Genomic DNA, 21,557 nt, shown 5'->3' with positions numbered 1-21,557 from the left:
TTAAATGCATGCCAATGGAATGGAAAAAAGTACAGTACAAATAAAAACTCTGTACGGACTTTGCTTGACGCGCATTAAAGAGCAGAGTTGCTAGCCATCTGATAGCCATAATTCCAAACATTATGAATGAATTAATGAGCAAGTGCTTGTTCCATGCAAAATAGAGGAACAACAAGCTGAAGTGAATGAGAAGGGGGAAAAAAAAGTCTATTAATTTAGTCCAGTTACCAAAGAAAATTGAGAGGGGAAACGAGGAAGTTCTTTAGCGTGAATTACATGCTTCAAATCCTCTATGGCGTGAAATTCTGAAGCTGTTACAAGCTTCTAGGGCACAGCTGAGAGATGGTATGGACAGTCATGTAGCCAGCAGTTTTCAGAGGCTAACAAAAACGTTGGGTTATAGAAGGCTGTGTGTTAAATGTCCCTGTATCAAACAGCAACAACATTTGCTTAAAATGTTTAAAAGGCCATAATAGATTGATCCTACCAGAAGCAGCCAGAAGCAGCTCTTCAGTGAAAGAAACACTTTTCCTCAGAACAACTGGGCTGACATGGCTAGAGTGTAGAGGGTAAAGGCTAGACCCCGAGAGGAGGAGACAGGACTTTTTAAGATGTGGGGAATCACATGAGAGTGTAGGGGAGCTGGGAAACAGGAAAATCCTAGGTCCCTGTGGGGAAAGTGCTGTGGAGGAAAGTAATAGAGACAAAAAGATGTAGATTCAGAAGATGACTAAAGAAACAGAAAAAAGAAAACAAAATGAAGCATTTTTTTTTTCCTCCAAATGAACCCACACTCACTGCTGAACTATTCCTCAACATACAAAGAAATGGAAGGACAGTACAGCTACACAATATGAATGAGAAGCAGGTTATCAAAAATCACAAACTGATCAACTTCATTTTTAAATTATCTTGTTTTATTAAGAAGCCCTGATGATCCAACATTTCTTTTAAACTGTATATAAAATTTGATAGGTGTTATGGAATAAAAGCTAAGAGATTACTTTCATCACTTTGGTAAAAAGTTCTTTGGAATCTTATATCCTGTTGAATTCTAAGGTCCCACCAAGAAAAGAAGTTCCCACCTTTCCAATTTCCTCCAAATATCACATCAAACAATATGCAATGCTTTTCATCAGCCTAATATTCTATTAGTTTGCAGCAGCATAAAATAGATCACTGTGCACAGCAGAAATCCAGTTTCAAACCAAAACATGTCCTCTCAGATCTGAAAAAGTTTTTCTTCTACTTAGAGCACATACAGAGCAGACTATATAATGCAACCACAGCTGTATTTTCTGTAAGGTATTAGCACAGCAGTCTCCTGATTTGGAGCTACTGAAAACTGGACACTTAAGCAGATCCAAGTTTCCATCTCCCCTGTTTAATTATTCATACTGTGAAATTGTGGTATCTGCACTCTTTTTCCAGGTCAGTCTCCATCGCAAGCACGTGAACCTACCAGCTACCTGACTGAGAAATAAAAGACTATCTATCATATATTGCAGAAAAATGAGGAATCTCATTTGGTATCTCAAATTTTATGTTTAACAGGTTGTGCCAAGACAACAACAAACATTGTTTTAGCACTAGCCTCTCTAGCTTCCACACAGAAATATTCCAATAACATTACAGTTCTTGGAAAGGAAAACAGAGGTCCTAACACATATTGTATATTGTTGGAAGCAACACAATGAATTCAGTACATTATGGAAGCATATTTTGTATTTCATTTTGTATTGTCTTTTAGGTAAAACAATTTACTGAACGATGTTGTTCTTTAAGCTACTGAGATTCAAAATTTAGTATGTAACACCCAGATAGTGAATTTTTAAATGCATTTGGCAAATCTCAAGACACAATTCAGCAGCAGAGTTAAAAGCTGATAAAAAGTGCTAGCAAGCAAAAGCACACCCACTGGTAGATTTGATGCTAAAAAGACAGGTGGAACATAGGTCTGCTTCCTCTACATACTTCAGAATTCCTAAAAGGTGGCAATTATACAATCTGGTTTAATTATAAACAAACGAATCAAAAGACAGGGACCATCCAACTACGTAACACTGCCAGTAACCAAGTTAAGGCTGCTGCTTCAAAAACTTGGTGAATTCACAGTGAGTTGCCACTTCATAAACTAAGAATAATCACCACCATTACATTTTAATCCTTTACACCACACAGTCCTTACCATGAAAATCTGATCAAAACAAACATATTTTCAAATATTCCACAAAACAAACACAATAGTCATCATTTACACAAAAGGACCACAAAATGAAGTGGTAATGTGGTTTTTTTTGGCTTTGTTTGTCTTTGTTGTCATTTCTTTGGGGTTTTTTGTTTCTTTCTTTCTTTCTTTGTTCTGGTTGGTTGGGTTTGTTTCTTAAACAAGATGAAAATGACAGACCTAAGACAGCTCCCTTATATGGAACATTTTTTAATGGAAATATGGAGAATAAACTAGGTAAAACATTTAATACAAGTGCATGTGAATGCAGTATTACATTTATCTCCTTGGGAAAATTCTTGAAAGGAAGGGATGCTATCAGATAAAGCTGAATCAACCATTTCAACATACTTAAAAAACTGTAATGATCAAATGGAAACAAGAATGTTCTGAGCTCCAAACACCACAATTTAAAATACCATTAAAAAAAAAAAAAAGTGAGCTTTCATAAACAATTCTGCAACATCTTTACCACTATGCTGGTGAAACTCAGGGCACTGGCCATATAATAATAAACAATATAATTCTTTGAGCTGTGCTGACATTGTTACTGCCATGATTGTAACCACAGACTAACAAAAAAAGAAAGGGAAGAATCAAACAAGCTGAAGAAATTTTGACATAACAAAGAAGAAAGAAAAATGCTTTTAGATGATGACTGGAGTATTATTTAGGTTACATTCAGCAACCAGACTGTGTATGTAATTCCTGTATGCCAAGAAAATTTAATAGGCAGCAGCTGCACGATTTCTAGTATGGCATTTGCACAAGGGAGTTAAATAGTCACAGAGATATGTATCTAACAGTACACCTACAGCACAATGCATAATGCTAGAAAATTACAGCTTTAGTAAGAAAACTGCCTGCTAACATATTATGGTGAGAAATGAATCCCATGATCTGTATGTAATATGAGATGGAGGAAATAAGAAAAAGGCGATTACTTCAGACGCCCTTAATGCTGTGCAATATTTTATTTAGGACTAAACTCAGTTGTGTTAAAAATGTAATTCTAACGTTATCCACCTTAGTGGAAACATAAGGCTGGATTTAAATTTTCAGCCTACAGAAATTCTCCTGAGCACAAAAGTGCTACCTGAAGTCTCCAACTTCAACATAATTTTGATAACTTAAATGTCAAAAAGCAAAAAGAGGTTGAATGAAATTATAAAAAGAGAAACACAAATTAAACGAAAAGTGGGTGGAAGCGCCTTACCAGTTTTGGGTGTCAAACTCAAATCTGTGTCAGAAGAAGAGGACTGTCGACTGTAGGACTTGGAAGGTGAAAAGGAATAGGTTTGGTTTTTCAGAGGGGTGGAGGGTCCTGATGAATGAGTATTGGGATTGGGATCTTCATTGAAGGGAATCCTGCCAGAAGAAGGTGGAAACACATTCAGTAATCCTGTGCCAAAGGACCTGGCTGACAGCAGCATGATCCAAACACCAGGATGGGGTTGGGGCAGGGCCAGCAGCTATTCCTTAGGTGCGAGACTGGGGATGAGGCCAAAGGCAAATGCTGTTTAACCACTCAGCACTCTACAGGTAGATGCTGATAATCTACAATGAAACAATTAAGCCAAATGAAAGGCATGAGATGGGACCAAAAAAAATATATGTATATATATATATGCAAAAGAAAAAATTGAAAACAGTTCATGGCTTAAAAATCTAGTCATATACACAATGTTTGAGTTAGTTTAATGAAGAAAAAATGATTTCAAGTTATATTTGTGTTTATACATATCCATACATTTATGTATATACACACATATACATTTTAAGAAAAAAAAAAAAAAAAATGTTTCCTTATCCTATAGCATCAACAGCATGCCACAGCTAAAAACAGAGCCAAGAGGAGAACCTTTATGGGAACAGCTATATTGACAAACAGTTCACTTATGCACAGATTGACTTACCTGCTCTCCAAAGTTGTCTCTTCCACAAATGGCACACACGCTTCATTTAACCATTTTAAAACCAAAGTATTATATCTGAATTATGTCTGAAAGCAATTGTTAACTCCAATCAAAACGTGATTTCCCCTAGGGACTGTAACACAGCAAATGTTACTCAGATTTATCAACTTATTTTTACTTAATTTCTTAGAAAATAAGTTTATTAAAAAGAAACAAAGAGTGTGGCTTTGTGGAAGAGACTGATGCACTTTCAAGAAACTATTGCCTTTGTTTCAGGAGCTGCACAGAGAGTTCTTCACTGACAACAGAAGGTTTCTCCACGAGAAAATGAGGGAGAAAAGATGGGTGGTACCTGCCTACACTGCCTGCCTGCCTGCACTTTGCGACCACTGTGCCTTGTGGCCTGCCTCTCCCCAGCTCTTGAGTCTGAGCAGTCTCGTACCAGTGTAGATGAGAGTGGGAACAGACACAGAGAAGTTCTGAGTAAGTCGTGAGCCAGTAGCAGTGTGAATTGGGCTGTTGTGAGTCGAGCGGCATCCATGGCTTGGCGGATGAACCAGCGGAGACCTGAGAGAATTTGCAGCCAAGGTGGAAGAAAAGAAAACAATACATACAAACAGGTTGCAAAGTTATGTATAAATGATTTCAGGGAAGTTTAGCTAGAGGAGATCTCTTATTTTAAGCAGACTAAGAATTTTAATTCCTAGCATGCAAGAGTCCAGATGAAATAAAGAGAGAAAGGAAAAGCTTAAGTACTAGCTTATGATTATAAATTGATTTTTTGGCAACAGTGCATCAAGTTAGTAAAGCCAATAATAAGAAGCATTAGTTGACTTTGCTGGCTTTGAGAAACAGCCTCACTTTTTAGACTGAGGGACAATGATTCTGTAAACATCCACTACCAAACTGCTACACAAGGATTATTTGGTGGATGAAATTTCCACCTTTCACTCCAGAGTTATCTACGAAAGCCTTTTAAGTTGGTGGTTGCCAGGTCCAGGCTTTTTTGCTTTGTTTGTTTTAAATAATCACTGTTATTTCATGCTGCATTTTATTCGAAGCTCTTTTGATGGCAAAGTTTTAAAACAAAGACAAGTTAAACAAGCTATTATTTGAAACAGAAAACTACTTCTGAGAAGCCAGAGCACACTGCTTCCTAGAAAATGTCTGATTTTTAGTGCAATAACGTAACAGTAAGTTAATAAAGATGTCTGGGAACATTATGGAAGTAGTACACTTTGTAACACTGATTTTTCCTTTTACAAATCGGCTGACACTTTGAAACAGAAAGTCACTAACTTATCCAAGCAAAAATTTAGAGACTGCAAGTATTTCCCTACTAACTCCTCTGCACATTAAAAATTTGCGTGCACACTGCCTTTAACACTGCAGTAGAATTTACTGATTTCTGTTATATTTCTCCCATCATAAACAATATCCTCTGCAAGTACACCTTAGCCCTACCTGTTCTGCAACAGTGGAAAGCAAAGGACACAAGAAAAGATGAGCCTACCTAGGGTCACTCTCTAAACCGCTGACTGAACTGTGCAAACCCTTCTATGATCAGCACAGCTACTCAAACTTGACTGTACTCCAATCAGAACATCTTAAATACAAGGCATATCATTACGTCTTCACAGAACCATTTGTTGCACAAACACAGTCACTGCAAACTAATTATTCATTGGGAAATTTGTGAATCCCAGACCAAGGATAATACTTTTGCTAGCAATATATATGCAAAAAAAAAAAAAAAAAAAAAAAAAAAGCAATAATACCACCCCAGCTTCTAAAGAAATAACGTAAGTAAGCCACATCATTCCAAAACTGTAGAAAATAAAACTGAGTTCCAGACAAAAAAAAAAAAAATTAAAAACTGCAAAAGAAAACAGATTCTGGAGGGGAAGGGGGGGGTGGGAGGGGAAATAACACCTGTTATGTAAAACTGAATGACTATGAAAATAAATGAAGTCTGTTCCTCTAAAAGCTAGTAATTAATACTTACTCCTTCATTTCTTTGGATGGAGAGTTACATGCAGGTAAAAATGCTGATGTGCTACTTAATTTATCCAACGTGCAGGCTGTTCCTATGGCTCGTACTACCAGTCCAGACTCTCCCTCCAAATCAAAACACTGCAAATAACCAACAACAGCATTTCCTCTCATTTCAAGGACTTTCAAGCCAATCTTCCTTTGCAGCTCACCTACAACACAAAAAGTGAAAAGCTCATAGGTAATTGCAGTGAACTTCTCCTGTTTTCTATTGTGGGCTTTGTCCTCTATGATTTTGGAACTGCAGATCAAAGAAACAGGTAATAGTTCTGTTTTTATATAATTACATTAAGCACCTCTTCTTCTTATAACACAGAGTGATATTTCATTAGTTTTCACTCTTTTCCCCTAAATCTATTCTGATTGCAACTGCAGCTTGTTATTTTGTAATTTATTTATTTACTTTAAATTCTCATTAACTGTTCTCTTTTTTGTTTATTCAGAGACAGAGAAAGGGATGGTCAAGATGTGTGCTGGAACACACAAAAGATTATAGACGCTCCTTCATACAGTTCAATCTAATGCAACATCTTTGAAACACCTGTGAAAATCTATTACTTTTGTAATACTCAATTACTCAATTACAATACAATTACTTGTAATTACTCAAAACCTATTTAACTTCATTTAACCTTATCCATGCTTTTAGTTCTTTTAAAATTTATATTACTTTACTTGGTAACCTTATCTAAAAAATAACGTATGACATAAAGTAAGCAAAACATAATTCCAAATACACTACTACTGCAAACCAAGAACTGCACACAAAGACTGCAAACCCCAGTTACTGTAAGTTACAAAATTCCTCAGGATTCTTCAGACACAAATCAATGACTACAATATGAAGCACTGCATTATATGGCATAAAAGAGTGTTCCTATGAGGCCTCTTTGGTACTTTACACTGCCATGAATGAGAATAGTAATAAAACACAGCAGAACACTTCCACACGCGCTCTTTTACTTATTTTCACCTTTTATGCAAGAAAAGGGATTTACTAATGTTAATCCTTTAAAATGGCAACCAGAGGAATTAAATTTTTAATGAAATTTCTAATAATTCATGTCAGTTATGGCAACATTGTTCCACATACTCCCACAGTATCTACTGGTTCTCTTAGTGAAGATACTGAGTATCACCTCCATATTCTGTTTAGGTGGCCCCTTCTACTAAACATCTCCATACATTTGCAAAGCAAAATTTACTTTTTCTTCTAGTATCTGCCCTGAAACTGGTTGTATCTACAAGATATCTGATTACATTAAATGCCTATTACAGAACTGAAGCCATTGCCTACTGTTCTAATGATTATTTTTTCAACATTTCATTGTATTCCTTACACCTCCAGCACTGGTTGTCTCCTCTGTTAGCGTACAAGTCCTCTAATCTCTAGTGCAGGACTCATTTGTTCTGCTCCACTGTCACAGAGATGGGGACCCTTGACTCACAGGCTGTATTCATGTTTCTAATACCAGACAGACAGAAAGACAGACAGAAAGACAATCTGTGAAGGTAACTGATACTGTGGAGATATAAATTGGAACTCTAGTGACTAGTCTGTCCAAAAATTGTAAGCATATCCTGAAGAGCTGTAAGGCAATATGGAAGCATTCTTCAAAATGGGAGACAAATCATGACTTAGAAAAGATGATGAATAAGGTATGTATTAGTACACTATATCTCAGATCATGCCAACAGATACTAATTCACATACTTCAATGTAGTGCAAAGAGGGCTTCAATGTAGTACAAAGAGGGCAGTTTATGCTATCTTTATTAGACTCGAAGTACTACTAATATTCTTCATATGGGTAAACAACATCTTCAAGGGAGTTCCATTTCTTTTTTAGCCTTGCTAAAAACAACCAATAAATTGCACAGCAGTATGGCATCCCCAAGACGGGTGGGGTGGACTTTCTGTCACACTAGTCATTAGTTAGAACAACAGAACCTTCTGAAACATGAGATAATATGAACTGAAAAAATAAACGCTTAATACCAAAAATTATAACACAACCTTGTCTCCAAGCTAAGCCACTAATTTGAATGGTGACTTCTTTTACAAAGCAGCAATAACCATTGCAGCCTGCATGTTTAATACCTGACATCAGAGAAATGAGTCTTTGTCTAGCCTCATTTGATGCTCTTGGTGTACGTATTCGGTCTATCCATTGGTATTCCGGGTCTTCATTAACTACCAGTTCTTCCACAAATCCATGGATTATTACTGCTCTGTAACACTTCGGAATAGATGTAGCTGTTAAAGAAATATAAAAAAATGCAAGGTGTGAGTCTAAGACAAATGAACTCAAAGACTAATAGAAAATTACATCTAGACACTGATGTGATTCCAGAATGTAATCCACGCTTTTTTTTTTTTTTCTGTTAAGCTCCATTCCTATATCAAATAGATTGATCTGTTAAAATGTGGACATACCAGAGGCAATTTTGTTCCAGAGATGTTGTAAGGCCAGTAACTGCCCAGTGTACTGGTTACAATGCTTCTAAAACATGTAACATTCTGAAACTTTTTGACTTTTTGCCTCTTTAACAGAACATTCACTGAAAGTAACATAATGATCAGAAAGATGAGGGAAAGAGGAAGCTACCTACACTGCTTTGTGAAAAGAAAATATATGAAAGAAAAAAAATTGAAAAAGAAGCAAACTAAACATATTTTCTGTATTTGCTATTGCTGTCAACATAATCCACAGTGGGTTTATGCGATGAATTGGCAAGTGGAGGGAAACAGAGTCAGTAAAGAAAGAAGGAAAAAAAAACTTTGGTTTTCCTTTTTTTTTCCCTCTACTTACTGCAAAAAAACTTTACTCCACACGATGACTGCCTGAATCTGTTTAAATCATTGAAGAGATCTACTTTCACCACCACATTAATCTCCCCACGTATACCTATCAAAAAGAAAACATGAAATGGTGTTAAAAAACAATACAGAACTAGCCATTCTGTAATCTAATACAATCCTAACAGAACTGCCTGCTTCAACTGGCTGCTAATGTGTCAGTTCTAGCTTGGGCCAGAGGAGCAGGATGGCATCTCTTTGCCTTCAAGTGTGCCACAGAGATGCCCTCTCACAGGAAGCTGCTAGTTCTGCCCGGCCTTTGAGGCTGAAGCCACACAAGCAACAATCATTAATGCCTGCTGCAACAAACAGGATTTTAGAAGGGTGGTACTGGGAAAAGAGAAGCCATCAGCCGCCTGCTATTGCAGTGGGCCCAGCTGCAGGGAGCAAGTGCCGCTTGCTGCTTTGAGCTGCTATCATCGGTGCTGGCAGGGCAAGAAATCAAGTAGTAAATTCCATGATATTGTCCTAGGACATGCTCAGCACAAAAAGGCAGGACTACGTTGGATTATAGATACATCAAAACTAGTCCCGCTCACATCAAGTTTTTTTGTGGTGTTTAGAGCATTTTACATTTTCTCCCTCAAATAGTAGCAAGATTATGGTAAAGCTGAAGTCGATACAATGAGAAAAGTTACAGCTCTTCTGAGAACCAGAAAGCAGGTAATGTAAAATATTTTCTGAACAAATATATAAAATAAGGTACTACAGATCAGGTAAAGCTTAATCTTTTGGCTACAACTAAATCTTATTAATAGGACTGGATTTCTTCAGAATGTAGCTGTTCCTTTTCGGATTTTTCTGCTCCTATTTTGAACTTACTCCTTTTCCTGCACCTACTATCTAACTCCTTTCACATCATGTTACTATGGATTCTGACACATTGAGGGCTAAACTTCTTGATGAATCTGATCTCTAGTGACTTCAGAAGCCTTTAGGACAGAAATATCCAACTCAGAAAAATCATCAGATTCACAGACTGACAGACATTATTGCAGTAAAGTCACCTACAGTTATCTTCCCAAATGCCAACAGAAAGAAGCCTACATCTACTGTAGCAGGAAGTACATCAAACTAACACATTTTCACACATAATCATGCTAGGAAGCAAGAAAAAAAATTAAATAAATATAGATAAATGTCAATTTTCTTTTAAGAAAGCATTAATTAATGTTTGCCAAACATTGAGATACTTAAAATCTACTGCTACAAGCATGAAATTTATTTTTGTTTTATCTAAGTAGAAGAAAGAACTGTGAAAAACCAACAGAACTAGAAAATACAGGGAAGTCTAATTCTCCAACATACAAGTTGCACACATCCTGAGACAACAGTTCAAAAGAAAGCATCCAATACGAAAATGGGAGTAGAATTAAAAAAAAAAAAAGCAATATTTTGTAAGACACTTTTTCACTATAACTGTTAGAAATGCAGCAAGAAAAAAAATTATCACTAGTTATGATGACCATCCAATAAATACTACTAATGCTTTTCCGCCAATTAAGTACAATTAGGTTTTAAAATAGTTAAGTCATTTTGATTCCCACTGTATAATAAACTGTGACAGTACTAATACCTACACAGATGCTCTGCAGTAAGGTATTCAAGAAGATAGCTTGCTGTACATGGACCTTAATTTTCTGGGATGGATGCTCTGCCTCTTTAAAATCTAAGGCACAAGTATCATTAACTTCATTTTCTCATACCCTCAAGATACTCTGAAGAACTCTATCTAGGACTGCTGGCAGGGAAATGGAGTTTCACCCTGCATTTTATGTTTGTCATATCCTGCCCCATCATCTCAAATGAAGCTTATCCAACACCCCAGGAAGGCACATCGTAAGTAACTTCAGCAAAAATACATTCTTTTAGTAAACACAAAGTAATTGAATAAGTATGTTTTAGGGTTGTTTTTTTTAACTGATTTTTCCAGTAACTATTTCCACCAACTATTTTAAATAGTATGAGAAGATGTTTTCCACTTGTCACAAATTTTATGAAAGGCATTCTGCCAAGCCTTAAGATTCTGGCACAGTAGTTGAGACTTTCTAATGTCAGAAATATTAGACATCTTTCATATATGATCATTATTGCTATTAAACATGAAAAGTCCCAGAAGTATTTTGTCACTGATTTTAGATGGCATTCTTAACTTACTGAAGAGCTGATAAAAGCACCAAAACTGGAGCTTTCCAGCTCCTGAGGCTAAAATTATTACACATTTCTGAGGACTGCTTACAGAAAGCAACAATGCAAAACAACAAAATTAGCAAACCTTACCATGGATGGTATCATAAATTGGAAACCATCCTGAAATAACTGTAGCTGCTTCACTATAGAGCAAGGGATCAATATCAATGTATACTTTGCCAATAGCATCATTAGCGCTGTAGGTATCATGATCAAGAACTGTGATCTGGAGAGGCTCATCTTGTAGCTCTTCATCGTCTACCTAGAAATAAATATTGACATGGAATTTGAATACTTTAAAAAAAAAAAAAAAAGCAGGGGAACACTGCTGGAAAAACAAGCACAGTAAGAGGTGAGTCAGTTATGTACAGAGACATGACACAGATAAATCTAATTTCTACTTCCTGGATCTAAACAACACATTATTTTTACTTTGACCTTCATCAAATGCTGAAAACCTGAAACAAGAGTTATCACTGGGAGAAGTACAGAAAAACAAGATTATACTGATTGCATAGTTTAAAATTCCACATTATTTTAAGCCACAGTATTTACCCATCTCCATAATATATATACTTTTCATAATAAAATGTGAAAACTTAACGTAAAGAGTCTCAGAGGACTGTGACACCCTGAAGTTATGCTCTCCCATTTCAACACTGATCGGAGGCTTAGAAAGAATACAAGATACTTTATACAACTCACAGCAAAAATTAACTAATTTCAGACATGCACTTTCCTAAATGAATGCAATAATCCATCTTCAGACACACTGGCTATTTTTTTTTTTTTTTTTTGGGAGATATAAGATTCTCCTACTTTTTGTGCTGAACACCACAAAGCAAGGACCAGTCCTGCTAAACCTAATGGGAAGACTGGTGTAAGCGTTTGCAGAATTTCAACACAGTGTTGCTAGAAGGTCAAACTACACACACACACTCTTACGATCTCTTAAGCAGTTAGTGTTTTTCCACTCCTTGAAATGTGGAATTCTGATTTTTATTTTTTTTTCCCAATGTTATTGTTTGGCTCTTTCCTTTCCCAAATCCATTTTTCCATGCAGAAAGAGAGAATTTTAAGACTTCCGTTATTGTCAAAAAAAGCTCTTTCTGAACTAAGAGAGTTGACCCTCCATACAGTTCAGCTAATTTCTTCTACCTCCCAAAAGAAAAAAAAGACCTAAGGAACTGAAAAAAATTAAGAAAAAAAAAAAAGAGAACTAAGAGAACGGAGTGAACTTCAACATCGTAGTTCTGCTTTCTTAATAAACACGGACTGCAATTATGAGCTGTACTTCTACAAGGATTTCACATCAATAAGTTGCCTAAGCTTACTGATTCATACCTGCTCTAACATCACCCTACTCCACGTACATCTATTTGCCAACATGTTTATACTGAGATATTATCTTAGAACACTATAAACAAATCAGTACTACGCATCCAAATATTGTAGCAAGTAATTAATTCTACACACCATTACACAATTTATTTTTTTTAAGTGTAACAAAAAGGCAGTAACAAAAAACAAATATGTTCAGGGCACAATATCAAAGGACACCTACAGTACTACTGTATTCAGTCCATCAAAATGAACTAATCAGATCCTTGAAAGGAACAAGCAATTATGGGAGAACGCCAAGTGTCCTCATTATTACATAAGGAAATGAGAAAGAAAGCATCAGGCAACTGCTGTGCAAACACTTCATTTTTTAATTTTCTTACATAAATCCTCTGTTTCCTTTGTCAAGTGCATCACTTCCTCTAGCCAAAGTAACAGTTCAAATAGCAGCTAACCTTACTCAACTCAAAATTACTCTTAAAAAATAAAAAAGAAAAAGAAAAAAGAAAGGAAAAGGAGCAAACCCACACGGATACCTGAAGGCCTACTGGATAAAGCTTTTACCTCTGCCATAACACTTGAGTTGCATCCCATGTGCCAAGTTTTTCTCTTTATAAAGAATCTTAAAAAAAAAGCCAATGAGATACCATTGGCAAATGCAGTTTGACCATAAATAGATTTACTGAATGGCTTCATATGTATTTAAACAGAATTACTTTCACTACCCAAAACACTTTTCTGCCTAAAGTGGTATTATTTCATCAAAGGCATCCATGCAGACACAGGTAAACTCTCAGAAAATACTTACTTCAAATTTAAACCATTCAGAATTCCACTGAGGATTGAGTGACTTTGGATATACATCTGTCTTAAACGTTGTATTTCCAAATTTTACCTAAGAATACAAACAATCATTAAAAATAAACATTAACGAATAAATTTAGAAAGTGAGTTACTCATCAAATCTTTACTTGCAAATAATTTCAAATATGTATTTTAATAATATCAATACATTCTTTTCAAGGAGAGTTACTTTGTGAACCGATGTACTTCTATCAGTATGTAATGTTACATTATCACCAATATGCGGAACGGACCTCTCCCATCATTTATTTTTCCACTCCATCACTTTAGTGTTAAAATATCACTTTGTATTACTCGTGGTCACTCAGCACACCATCTCAGCAATTTGATTATTCTATATAAACATTTATATTTTATGTTTTATTACCATTCTCTCTAGGATTCATTTATCATTTTACTGACAAGCTATAAATGAGATATAGAATTAAAATGGTAGAATTAGTGAACTTATTTCTTAAAACACACTGTATTGACCTGCTGTTTTACTATGCCAAACACACATCCCTGAATTCACAGCATCAAGGACGAGCACCTTCACAGTTTCTAGTCCTCCCCTGTTACAGAAAATTCCAGAAGGCAAATCAGCAACAAGGACAGCAGGAACTACCTATCTATATATCCCTTCTAATCTTCTGTTAATGAAGATTAAATATTCTACATATTTCTATTGATCAAGGCTAATAAGCACTTAAAGGTGTGTATCTCAGGAATCTGTACTTGGCCTCTGCAGGATTCTATTTCAGGACCATGTCACAAACAGAATTTCTGTGCTGGTCTATGCACCAAGAAGCCATGCTGCATAATCCAAGAGGCTTCGTTTACTGTAGCTTTCATTCCAAACCCCTACACACCCTTGGAGTTCTGTGAATGGTACCTCTCAAAATACTCAGTATTTCAGCTCCTACCACATATGTGATGGTACCTACAAGTACAGGAAATTACAGTTGTGAATTCTTTCTTAAGGAAGTCATGTGTGCTGATTTTAAAAACATACTGCAAACAAAGGCAGCTACAGATCTTGAATATAATTTGGTTTTTGAAAGTCTAAATAGATCCTGGAAATTCAATTTAGGCTCAGATTTCAAATGCTATCTTGCATTTAAAACACTTCAACACTTTTTTAAGGATGTCTTAATTCTTAACACTATTACTGTTTTACACAGGTGCGCAACCTAATTCTAAAGAGGTTCTGTACTTGCTTACGTACAGCCTGTTAATTTGAACAACTTCAAGGACTGCAAAACTGACCTACAAGTTCCCACTGATCTCTGTATACATCACCACACCTCAAGCAACAGAACTCTGTACAATTCTATTCAGGACCTGGACTTGATTCAAGAACAGTAATGCTTTTGGAAAACATCCTACTTTGAAAGTAAGCTTTGAAATTAAAAGTCGGAGTGGAAAACACAAGGCAGAGCACTGTTAGTATAAAAAAAAAAAAACTAGCTATCAAAATGTGGATTCAGACTAAGAGCATATAGACAACAGCACACCTATCTGAATGGTGTATTCATCACACAAAGCACTACAATAGTGATAATTACACTGGTGTAGCAGAGCTACTTTATGCAGAAGCTGCCAGCACACAACAGCACAGAGCTCCACCCAGCCTAATTTTACATGCTATCTTACGAGTAAATGAGCTCCCTGTGAGCCTCAGGCAGCACTAAGGATACTCAGCCAGTATTCCAGCCAGATCATTAAAGCTAGGAGAGGTAATCTCCTGCACTGCTGTCCATTGTACAAATTTAGCAGCACAGCTGCAGAAGAAGCTGTGCTAATTTGTTCCAGACCACACGTGCTGGCTAAATCCACATTATACATAACCTCAAACAAGTAACCACTTTGAAGCCTTTCATCATTTTCTTTTCCAGTTCTAGATTTATATTACAATATATAAGAAAGAAATTAAATGCTAGCAATCAATTAGCATTTCAATATGCTTTCCACTTGTCAGTTTTATTTAAATGAAAAGGTTTTGTAAAGGCTTTCAGCAACCTTATGCCGAAAAACAAAATGACACTTTTAAGCTCATTTTGACACATTCTGCCCGCAGCTGTAACTGCTCCTCATGTAAAAAGGGTACTTCCCACGCAGAACTTGTTTTCCAAGTACTGGCCCTAAAAGCAAGGCCTCATCTACGAATTTCCTCAGCCTTATTTGTGCCAAGACATTCTTGAAGCTGAGTGTTAGTTAACACAGCTAACCAAACCAAATGCTGAAAATACTGCCCCTTTTTCTTTTGTTTAGCTAACATTTAGCCAGGTGTGTTTCTACATATGCCTTGCTACAAAGCTGCTCACACTGCAGGTAGGGATGGTAGAGAAAGAAGGTGCAGGGTTGGGAACAAGTGACCAACAGGAGAGGAGAGGGCTGCTTTTTCCCAAGGCAGCATAGAAGCGGCCAACTGACAGCAGGGCTGTACTTCCTACTCTGTTTCTTGTCTTCCTACACAAGAAGTGTTGTAGTCTGCCTACTAATCAAATTTAAAACCACAAGTGAATCTCCCTGTAAGACGAACTTACTGGTGAGATTCCAGTTTTTCAACGTGTACAGTTCCTGAATGACATTTTTCCTATTAGAATCCCATTACTGTGCCAACCTTCAATGACTATTTATAGTACAGGCACACACTTGTGTAGGATTCCATTTCTGAACAACTCTTTTCCTGAAGGTATGACTTTTCAAACTGTGGAATGCTACTGAAATTGTTCTAGAGCTATTTCTGATGGATATAGAGCCGCTGAGCAAAAGGTCCTCATCAGCTCATTTTTCAATCCCCTCCTAAGAACTCTTTAAACTAGAAGAGAGAAGGATTTAGGTTGGATGTTAGGAAGAAATTCTTTACCCAGAGGGTGGTGAGGCACTCGCACTGCTGCCCACAGAAGCTATGGGTGCCCCATCTCTTTCACAGCCAGGTTGGATAGGGCTCTGGGCAGCCTAAGCTGGTGGGTGGCAGCCCTGCCCACAGCATAGGGTTGGAACTGGAGGGGCTTCAAGGTCCCTTCCACCCAACCTGTTCTGTAATTCTATGAAGAACCAGCATGGGTCTGTTAGCTATGACAGTAAAAAAATGTTTGCACTTGATAGTTTTGGTGTAATTCAAGCATATAAACTGTATTAAGTATGTCCTCAATAAAAATTCCGTTTGAAAATGCTAGCTTTTCACACACTTTTAATTGAAAATATACATAAGAGCCTTAAAAGAGGACCTGTACAGTCACTCTCCACTTCCTATATTCGGAGATATAAGTGACCTAAAAACACTTCCGAAGACAGCTTCGTTCTGTTACAACGCATCTACTGAATCCCGGAACGGATTCCATTGGGCTGGCGTATAACGAGCCACTCATTAACAACCCTCAGCCCGAGGCTGAAAAGAGCAGGTGAAAGGACACTCGGGCTGCCCAGGGCTGTCAACTAACAATCACTCCCGAGCGTACCCAGAAGCCGCTCTACAGACACCACAGCCGACACGGACGCGGCTGTCCGCGCCGTTCCCGGAACGCGGCCCAACGCCGCAGCACGGGGGCCGCGCTCGGAGCCCGCCCGCCCCGCCGAGGGCAGCGCTCCGCCGTACGCCGCGGGGCGGCACCGCCCAGCCAGCAGGGGGCGCCCCGCGGGGCGGCGGCCCGGGGCAGCGCGGCGGGGGCGCAGGTGCCTCTGCACCGCGGGGCCGGCGGCAGGTGCGGGCCCGAGGCGGGGGCCGCCCACCCGCCCCGGGTCCCGGCGTCCCTCCTCTCCCGCAAACCTCCACAAAGGCGTCGGTCAAGTCGCTAGCGCGATCCATCACCGGCAAATGGCGCCCCGCCACGATTTTGACCTTCAGCTTCCCCGGCATCTTCCTCCTCCGCCTCCCGCCGGCTGCAGGGAGAAAACAACCGCGCGCGTCCCATGGAACGGCACGGCCGAGCCGTGGGGGCGGGCGGATCGGCCGCGCATGCGTCACACCGAGCAACGGTCTCTCGCCGCCCGCCCATGCCCGGCGCCGACGCCCGCACCCGGCGCCGCAACGGCCGCGGGCACGCGCGCAGTGACGTGCCCAGCAGGAAGGGGACGGGCGCTACGCGCACGCGTACACAGCGAGGCGTGAGGGAGGAAAGGGGCGCGCGGCTGCCCCCCTTCGGGCCTTGGGGTGCTCCGCCGTCAAGATGGCGTCGTCGGCATGGAGGTCGCGCTGCAGTGCCGGCGCTGACTCCTCGATGGGTTCCGCGCTAGGGATGGACAGGCGGGGTGCGCGAGCGCCGAGTCATCGATGGCCGAGGTTGCTGCCGGCCTCGCCGGGGCCCGTATCCAGCTAGGCTGCGGGGCGAGCGGCCTTGGGCTTCCCGAAGAAGGATGTGCTGCGGGAGAGGCTGATGGCTCCTGCGGGGGGACTGGAGTGTGTGGGTGCGCTGCCTTAAATCAGAAGAAAAACATTTACAGGAATTGAGGGATCATGAATAGATTAAATGGAATTTAGTTATGAGAAATAGGATTTGATATGGTTCATGTGGCCGGGTTTTGACTTCTTGATGCCTGAAAAGCTCTTTGTTTAGGAAATAGCCCGGGGGAAGGTTGGGAGACAAAGCCGCAGGTGTGTCTGTCTGTGGGGGCCTGGGACTGCAGACCTGGGTTGCGCTGGGCCTCGTGGGTCCCCTCCAGCTCAGAGTACTGCGTGGTGTGCAGGGATATAAAGAGCCTTTGTGCTTGGGCTGAGCATTGCCCAAACGTGGAGCCAAGTGCGAGATCTGGTTGGATTATTCCCCTCTCTTTCTAATCTTACAAAAGACTAAATAATGTTATGATTTAGGCTGTAATACTAAAAGCACAAACCATATGAAAAAGTACAGCAGCTTGCGGCAGAGCAAATTAAGGTGTGGAGCTTTGTTAGGCTATCTGCCCTCCAGCTATATGCTTTTTTGTTTTGTTAGCGTAGATGGCACTTCCCTTCCTCAGCTTATTGTGAAGGTATCTCAGGATCCATTCATACTGCTGCTGGAATTCAGCAAACCTGAGGAAATGATGAGCGGGCTATGCTTTTTTATCCATCCTTGTTTCAGTGGAATGACTTTCAGGGCAGAACAGCAATAAAGAGCAAAGATCCTGGAAGGGAATCAAAGCTAGAAAATATGCCACTAATGGTGTGGCATGGTTTAGACCAGAAGTTTGCTATTTTTAATGAAATATTCTGTTATTACCTATTTAAGTGTTGTTCTCACTCACAAAATGGAGCAATCATGCAGCACATGGACTGGATATTTCTTTTGGATTAGATTGAAGTGAAAAGCACTCACTAGCAGTACACCAAATATATTCCAGCTGTTTAATGGCAGTCAGGCCATTATGGCAAATAGAGTGTAGTGTAAAATCTTCTGAATGGCATGGGATGTGGATGCTGGGTCCTTAGTAGTAGAACCCTAAAAAGAGGCCATTAGTTGTGTACGTTGCTTGTAAGCATAGGCATTCCTGTATTTTAACTTTCCTACTGGTGTAGAAAATCACCAGCAGAGGGTGTGATGACAAAAAATAAAACGCAGTTCTCTGTAGCCCTTGGTAGATACAGGATTCCTTGGCCCTCGTTGATTTGTGATGTACACTACATAGTAGCCCCAGATCTAGGGAGTGTGAAGTGAGTTCTTGAATCTAAACAAGTAGGAACAAAGTAAAAACAACCTTTATCATATGCTCTTTTTCTGGCAAAAACACCTTTTTTTTTTCTTTTTTTTTCTGTATTCACTAAATAAATTAGAATGCAGCAAATTTTAGGAAACATTGTGTGGTTATTATGACTTTACTACATATTGTGATATGCAGAGTGATTTTTTGAGGTCCTAAAGATTGGGAAAGCTTGACAATTTTTGCTTTAATTTGGAAGAATAATTTTTTAGCCCATTAAGAAGATAAAGATTGAAACTGTCCACTACATCATAAGGAAAAGAGCACAAGTTTAGTTTTGTTGTATCTCTTCAGAGATAGGTAGGTGACTCTACAAAACATTTGTGTAAAGCCAGGTTCTTCCTAAATCTGTCTTTAAGCACTGAACAGTGAACAAAATCTCTGGAATTCTTTAATGCTCACCAGAGGTTGAGCAGTTTGACTGACTAATGGACAGTTAATGCAGTGAGTACCTAAGTATACTCCCTTGGTAAATAAAATAGCTACTGTTTGGGACAATTCTTAAACGATTCATGCATTATTCTGTCTGGTGCTTGCTGTAAGTAAACAAGGAAACATTCAAGGGAACATCTTAAAAGAAAGAAACTCATCCAAGCAGGTTCCAGATAAACTGCAGCACTCCTGGCTCCTAAAGGCTTTTCATATCTTCCCAGACAATTCATCTAATTGTTTTTCAATATAAAAAAGTCTAGAGTTCAAACTGAGTGCTTCAAGATGAAATACAAATCTGTTCTTGTCTCATCTACTAAACCTAGCTAACAGATTATCCCTTCAGAAACATTAGAAGACCTTTAGATTGCTTGTAACTGATACATGTGTATTTAGGTATGCTGTCATGCTATTTAACTGGGGCCAATAGGATTCACAAATTAACTACTACACAGAGAAAGGTTTTAAGTTTAATTTTGAGCTTTTGGTTCACATGTGGATTCCCATCTCTTAGATTATGAGAGAGAATGAATATTAGTTCATTTTACTCAGGCAGCATTTTTAAAAGGATGTTTTATAGATTTGATGCCTACCTGTGTGACCTACTGTAGGGACACTGCTTTACCAGTGGGGTTGGACTTGATGATCTCTAGAGGACCCTTCCAACTCCTGCATTTCCATGATTCTATAACTTATTTTGAACAAATTAAAAACAAAACAAAACAAACAAGCAAAAAAAAAAAAACAAAAAAACAAAAACAGAACTTTTTCCAGTCCTTCTTTCATGTGTCTGAACATTTCTTCTTGACTTCCCCTGAAGACTCTCCAAACAGACCATGTTTTCTTTAATTATGTTGTCTCAGATAGGAGACAGTGTTTCAGGGAAGCTTTACCAATGTTTCCTAGCACACATGCCTCTCCTTCTCTGTGAGGTAATGAAATGCAAGGATTGATATGGTATGTACTTCTCTAAGATTTGTGTAAGGACCCATCCTTACAAATGAAGATTTTAGTAATCAAACAAAATACAAGAAAGGAAGAAAAAAACCCACAACTCTTTTGGAGAACCAGTCCAAATCTGTTTCTTAGCTATTTGAAAGGATCAGTTAGTCAAAATTGAGTGCATTAAGAAACCTGCTTCTTGTGTTATGTATCATAAGGTTGATGACTTCCTATGCTGGTGTGTACTGGAGACCTGTTTTCTGGTAAATTGGCCTATCAACATGTGTCATGCAAATAGCATTCCAGTTTCCTATGGCCAGCAGGAGTTTACGGAAAGAGAAAGGTAGAAGGGACTGGCAAAAGTTAGGCCGGAGCCCTAGAATGTATAAACTATTTGTGGCATCCGAAAAAGTATTAGATTTCCTGCTGTTCAGGCAAATGTTTGATGTAATGAATATGCTTTAAACCCACAGTATGTCCTTTCTCAGTAAGATGCATGCTTAGACATCCATAGAAAGCTTCAAGATCTATTTTCATCATAAGGGCAATGAAGTTGTGAGGAACTTACTATGTTTTAACATCCACTTTGTCTCCTGCCAAGTTTCTTTCCTTTATACTTAAAAGTGGTGTTTTAGCAGGTCATGAAGAGTTGTTACAAGTCCTTTTCCAGTTAGGTAACAAGTGTGATATGCTCAAAGAACAGTTATCTCATTTGAGCATGTACTGCCATACAGTCAGTGGCATCATAACCAAATTTCTACAAACCAAGAATGTTGCTAATTAGATGTAAAGACGTCCTGTACAGAAAAGCGAGTGCCATAAAACTAAGGTTTTTGTGTGGGGGAAGCAGGGTGATTTTATAACCTAATTTTTTCTTTTTTTCTTTTTTCTTTTTTTTTGGCCTCCCCATATGTTTAAGCACAATAGGATTTTTATTTTCTTCTTAACTGTTAGCTCAGTATGCGCTTTGATGTCCAACAAAGAGATTTTTCTTGTGATAGGCATACATGTTTAACCCTTAGATTAAAAACTGATACTCCAAAGAACAATTTTCCCCATACCTTTAGTCTGCTAAC

General features: G+C 38.6%; 1 protein-coding gene across 22 annotated transcripts in view; it reads right to left on the bottom strand.

Moving 5' to 3' along the window:
* The window catches only part of C2CD5 (C2 calcium dependent domain containing 5), a 65,945-nt gene extending 48,449 nt beyond the window's left edge, over positions 1 to 17,496 (bottom strand). For 5 of the 22 annotated variants that reach the window (XM_048934667.1, XM_048934702.1, XM_048934703.1 and 2 more), the window contains exons 1-8: positions 17,204 to 17,495; positions 13,394 to 13,480; positions 11,335 to 11,506; positions 9,008 to 9,103; positions 8,296 to 8,451; positions 6,149 to 6,347; positions 3,444 to 3,595; positions 488 to 682 (exon numbers count right to left, since the gene is read on the bottom strand). In XM_048934667.1, the coding sequence (XP_048790624.1) occupies positions 488 to 682; positions 3,444 to 3,595; positions 6,149 to 6,347; positions 8,296 to 8,451; positions 9,008 to 9,103; positions 11,335 to 11,506; positions 13,394 to 13,480; positions 17,204 to 17,293 (1,147 nt within the window). In that variant the 5' untranslated portion in view covers positions 17,294 to 17,495. Of the gene's footprint in view, positions 1 to 487; positions 683 to 3,443; positions 3,596 to 4,585; positions 4,711 to 6,148; positions 6,348 to 8,295; positions 8,452 to 9,007; positions 9,104 to 11,334; positions 11,507 to 13,393; positions 13,481 to 17,203 lie in introns of those variants that run through there. The other 17 variants (XM_048934775.1, XM_048934708.1, XM_048934717.1 and 14 more) reach the window with 10 other exon arrangements.
* Between the last annotated feature and the right edge of the window lie 4,061 nt (positions 17,497 to 21,557).

The sequence above is a fragment of the Lagopus muta genome, chromosome 1 (assembly GCF_023343835.1).
Source record: "Lagopus muta isolate bLagMut1 chromosome 1, bLagMut1 primary, whole genome shotgun sequence".
NCBI classification, from domain to species: domain Eukaryota; kingdom Metazoa; phylum Chordata; class Aves; order Galliformes; family Phasianidae; genus Lagopus; species Lagopus muta.
Note: the sequence above shows the minus strand (reverse complement) of the source record. Positions and strands in the feature narration are given on the sequence as shown.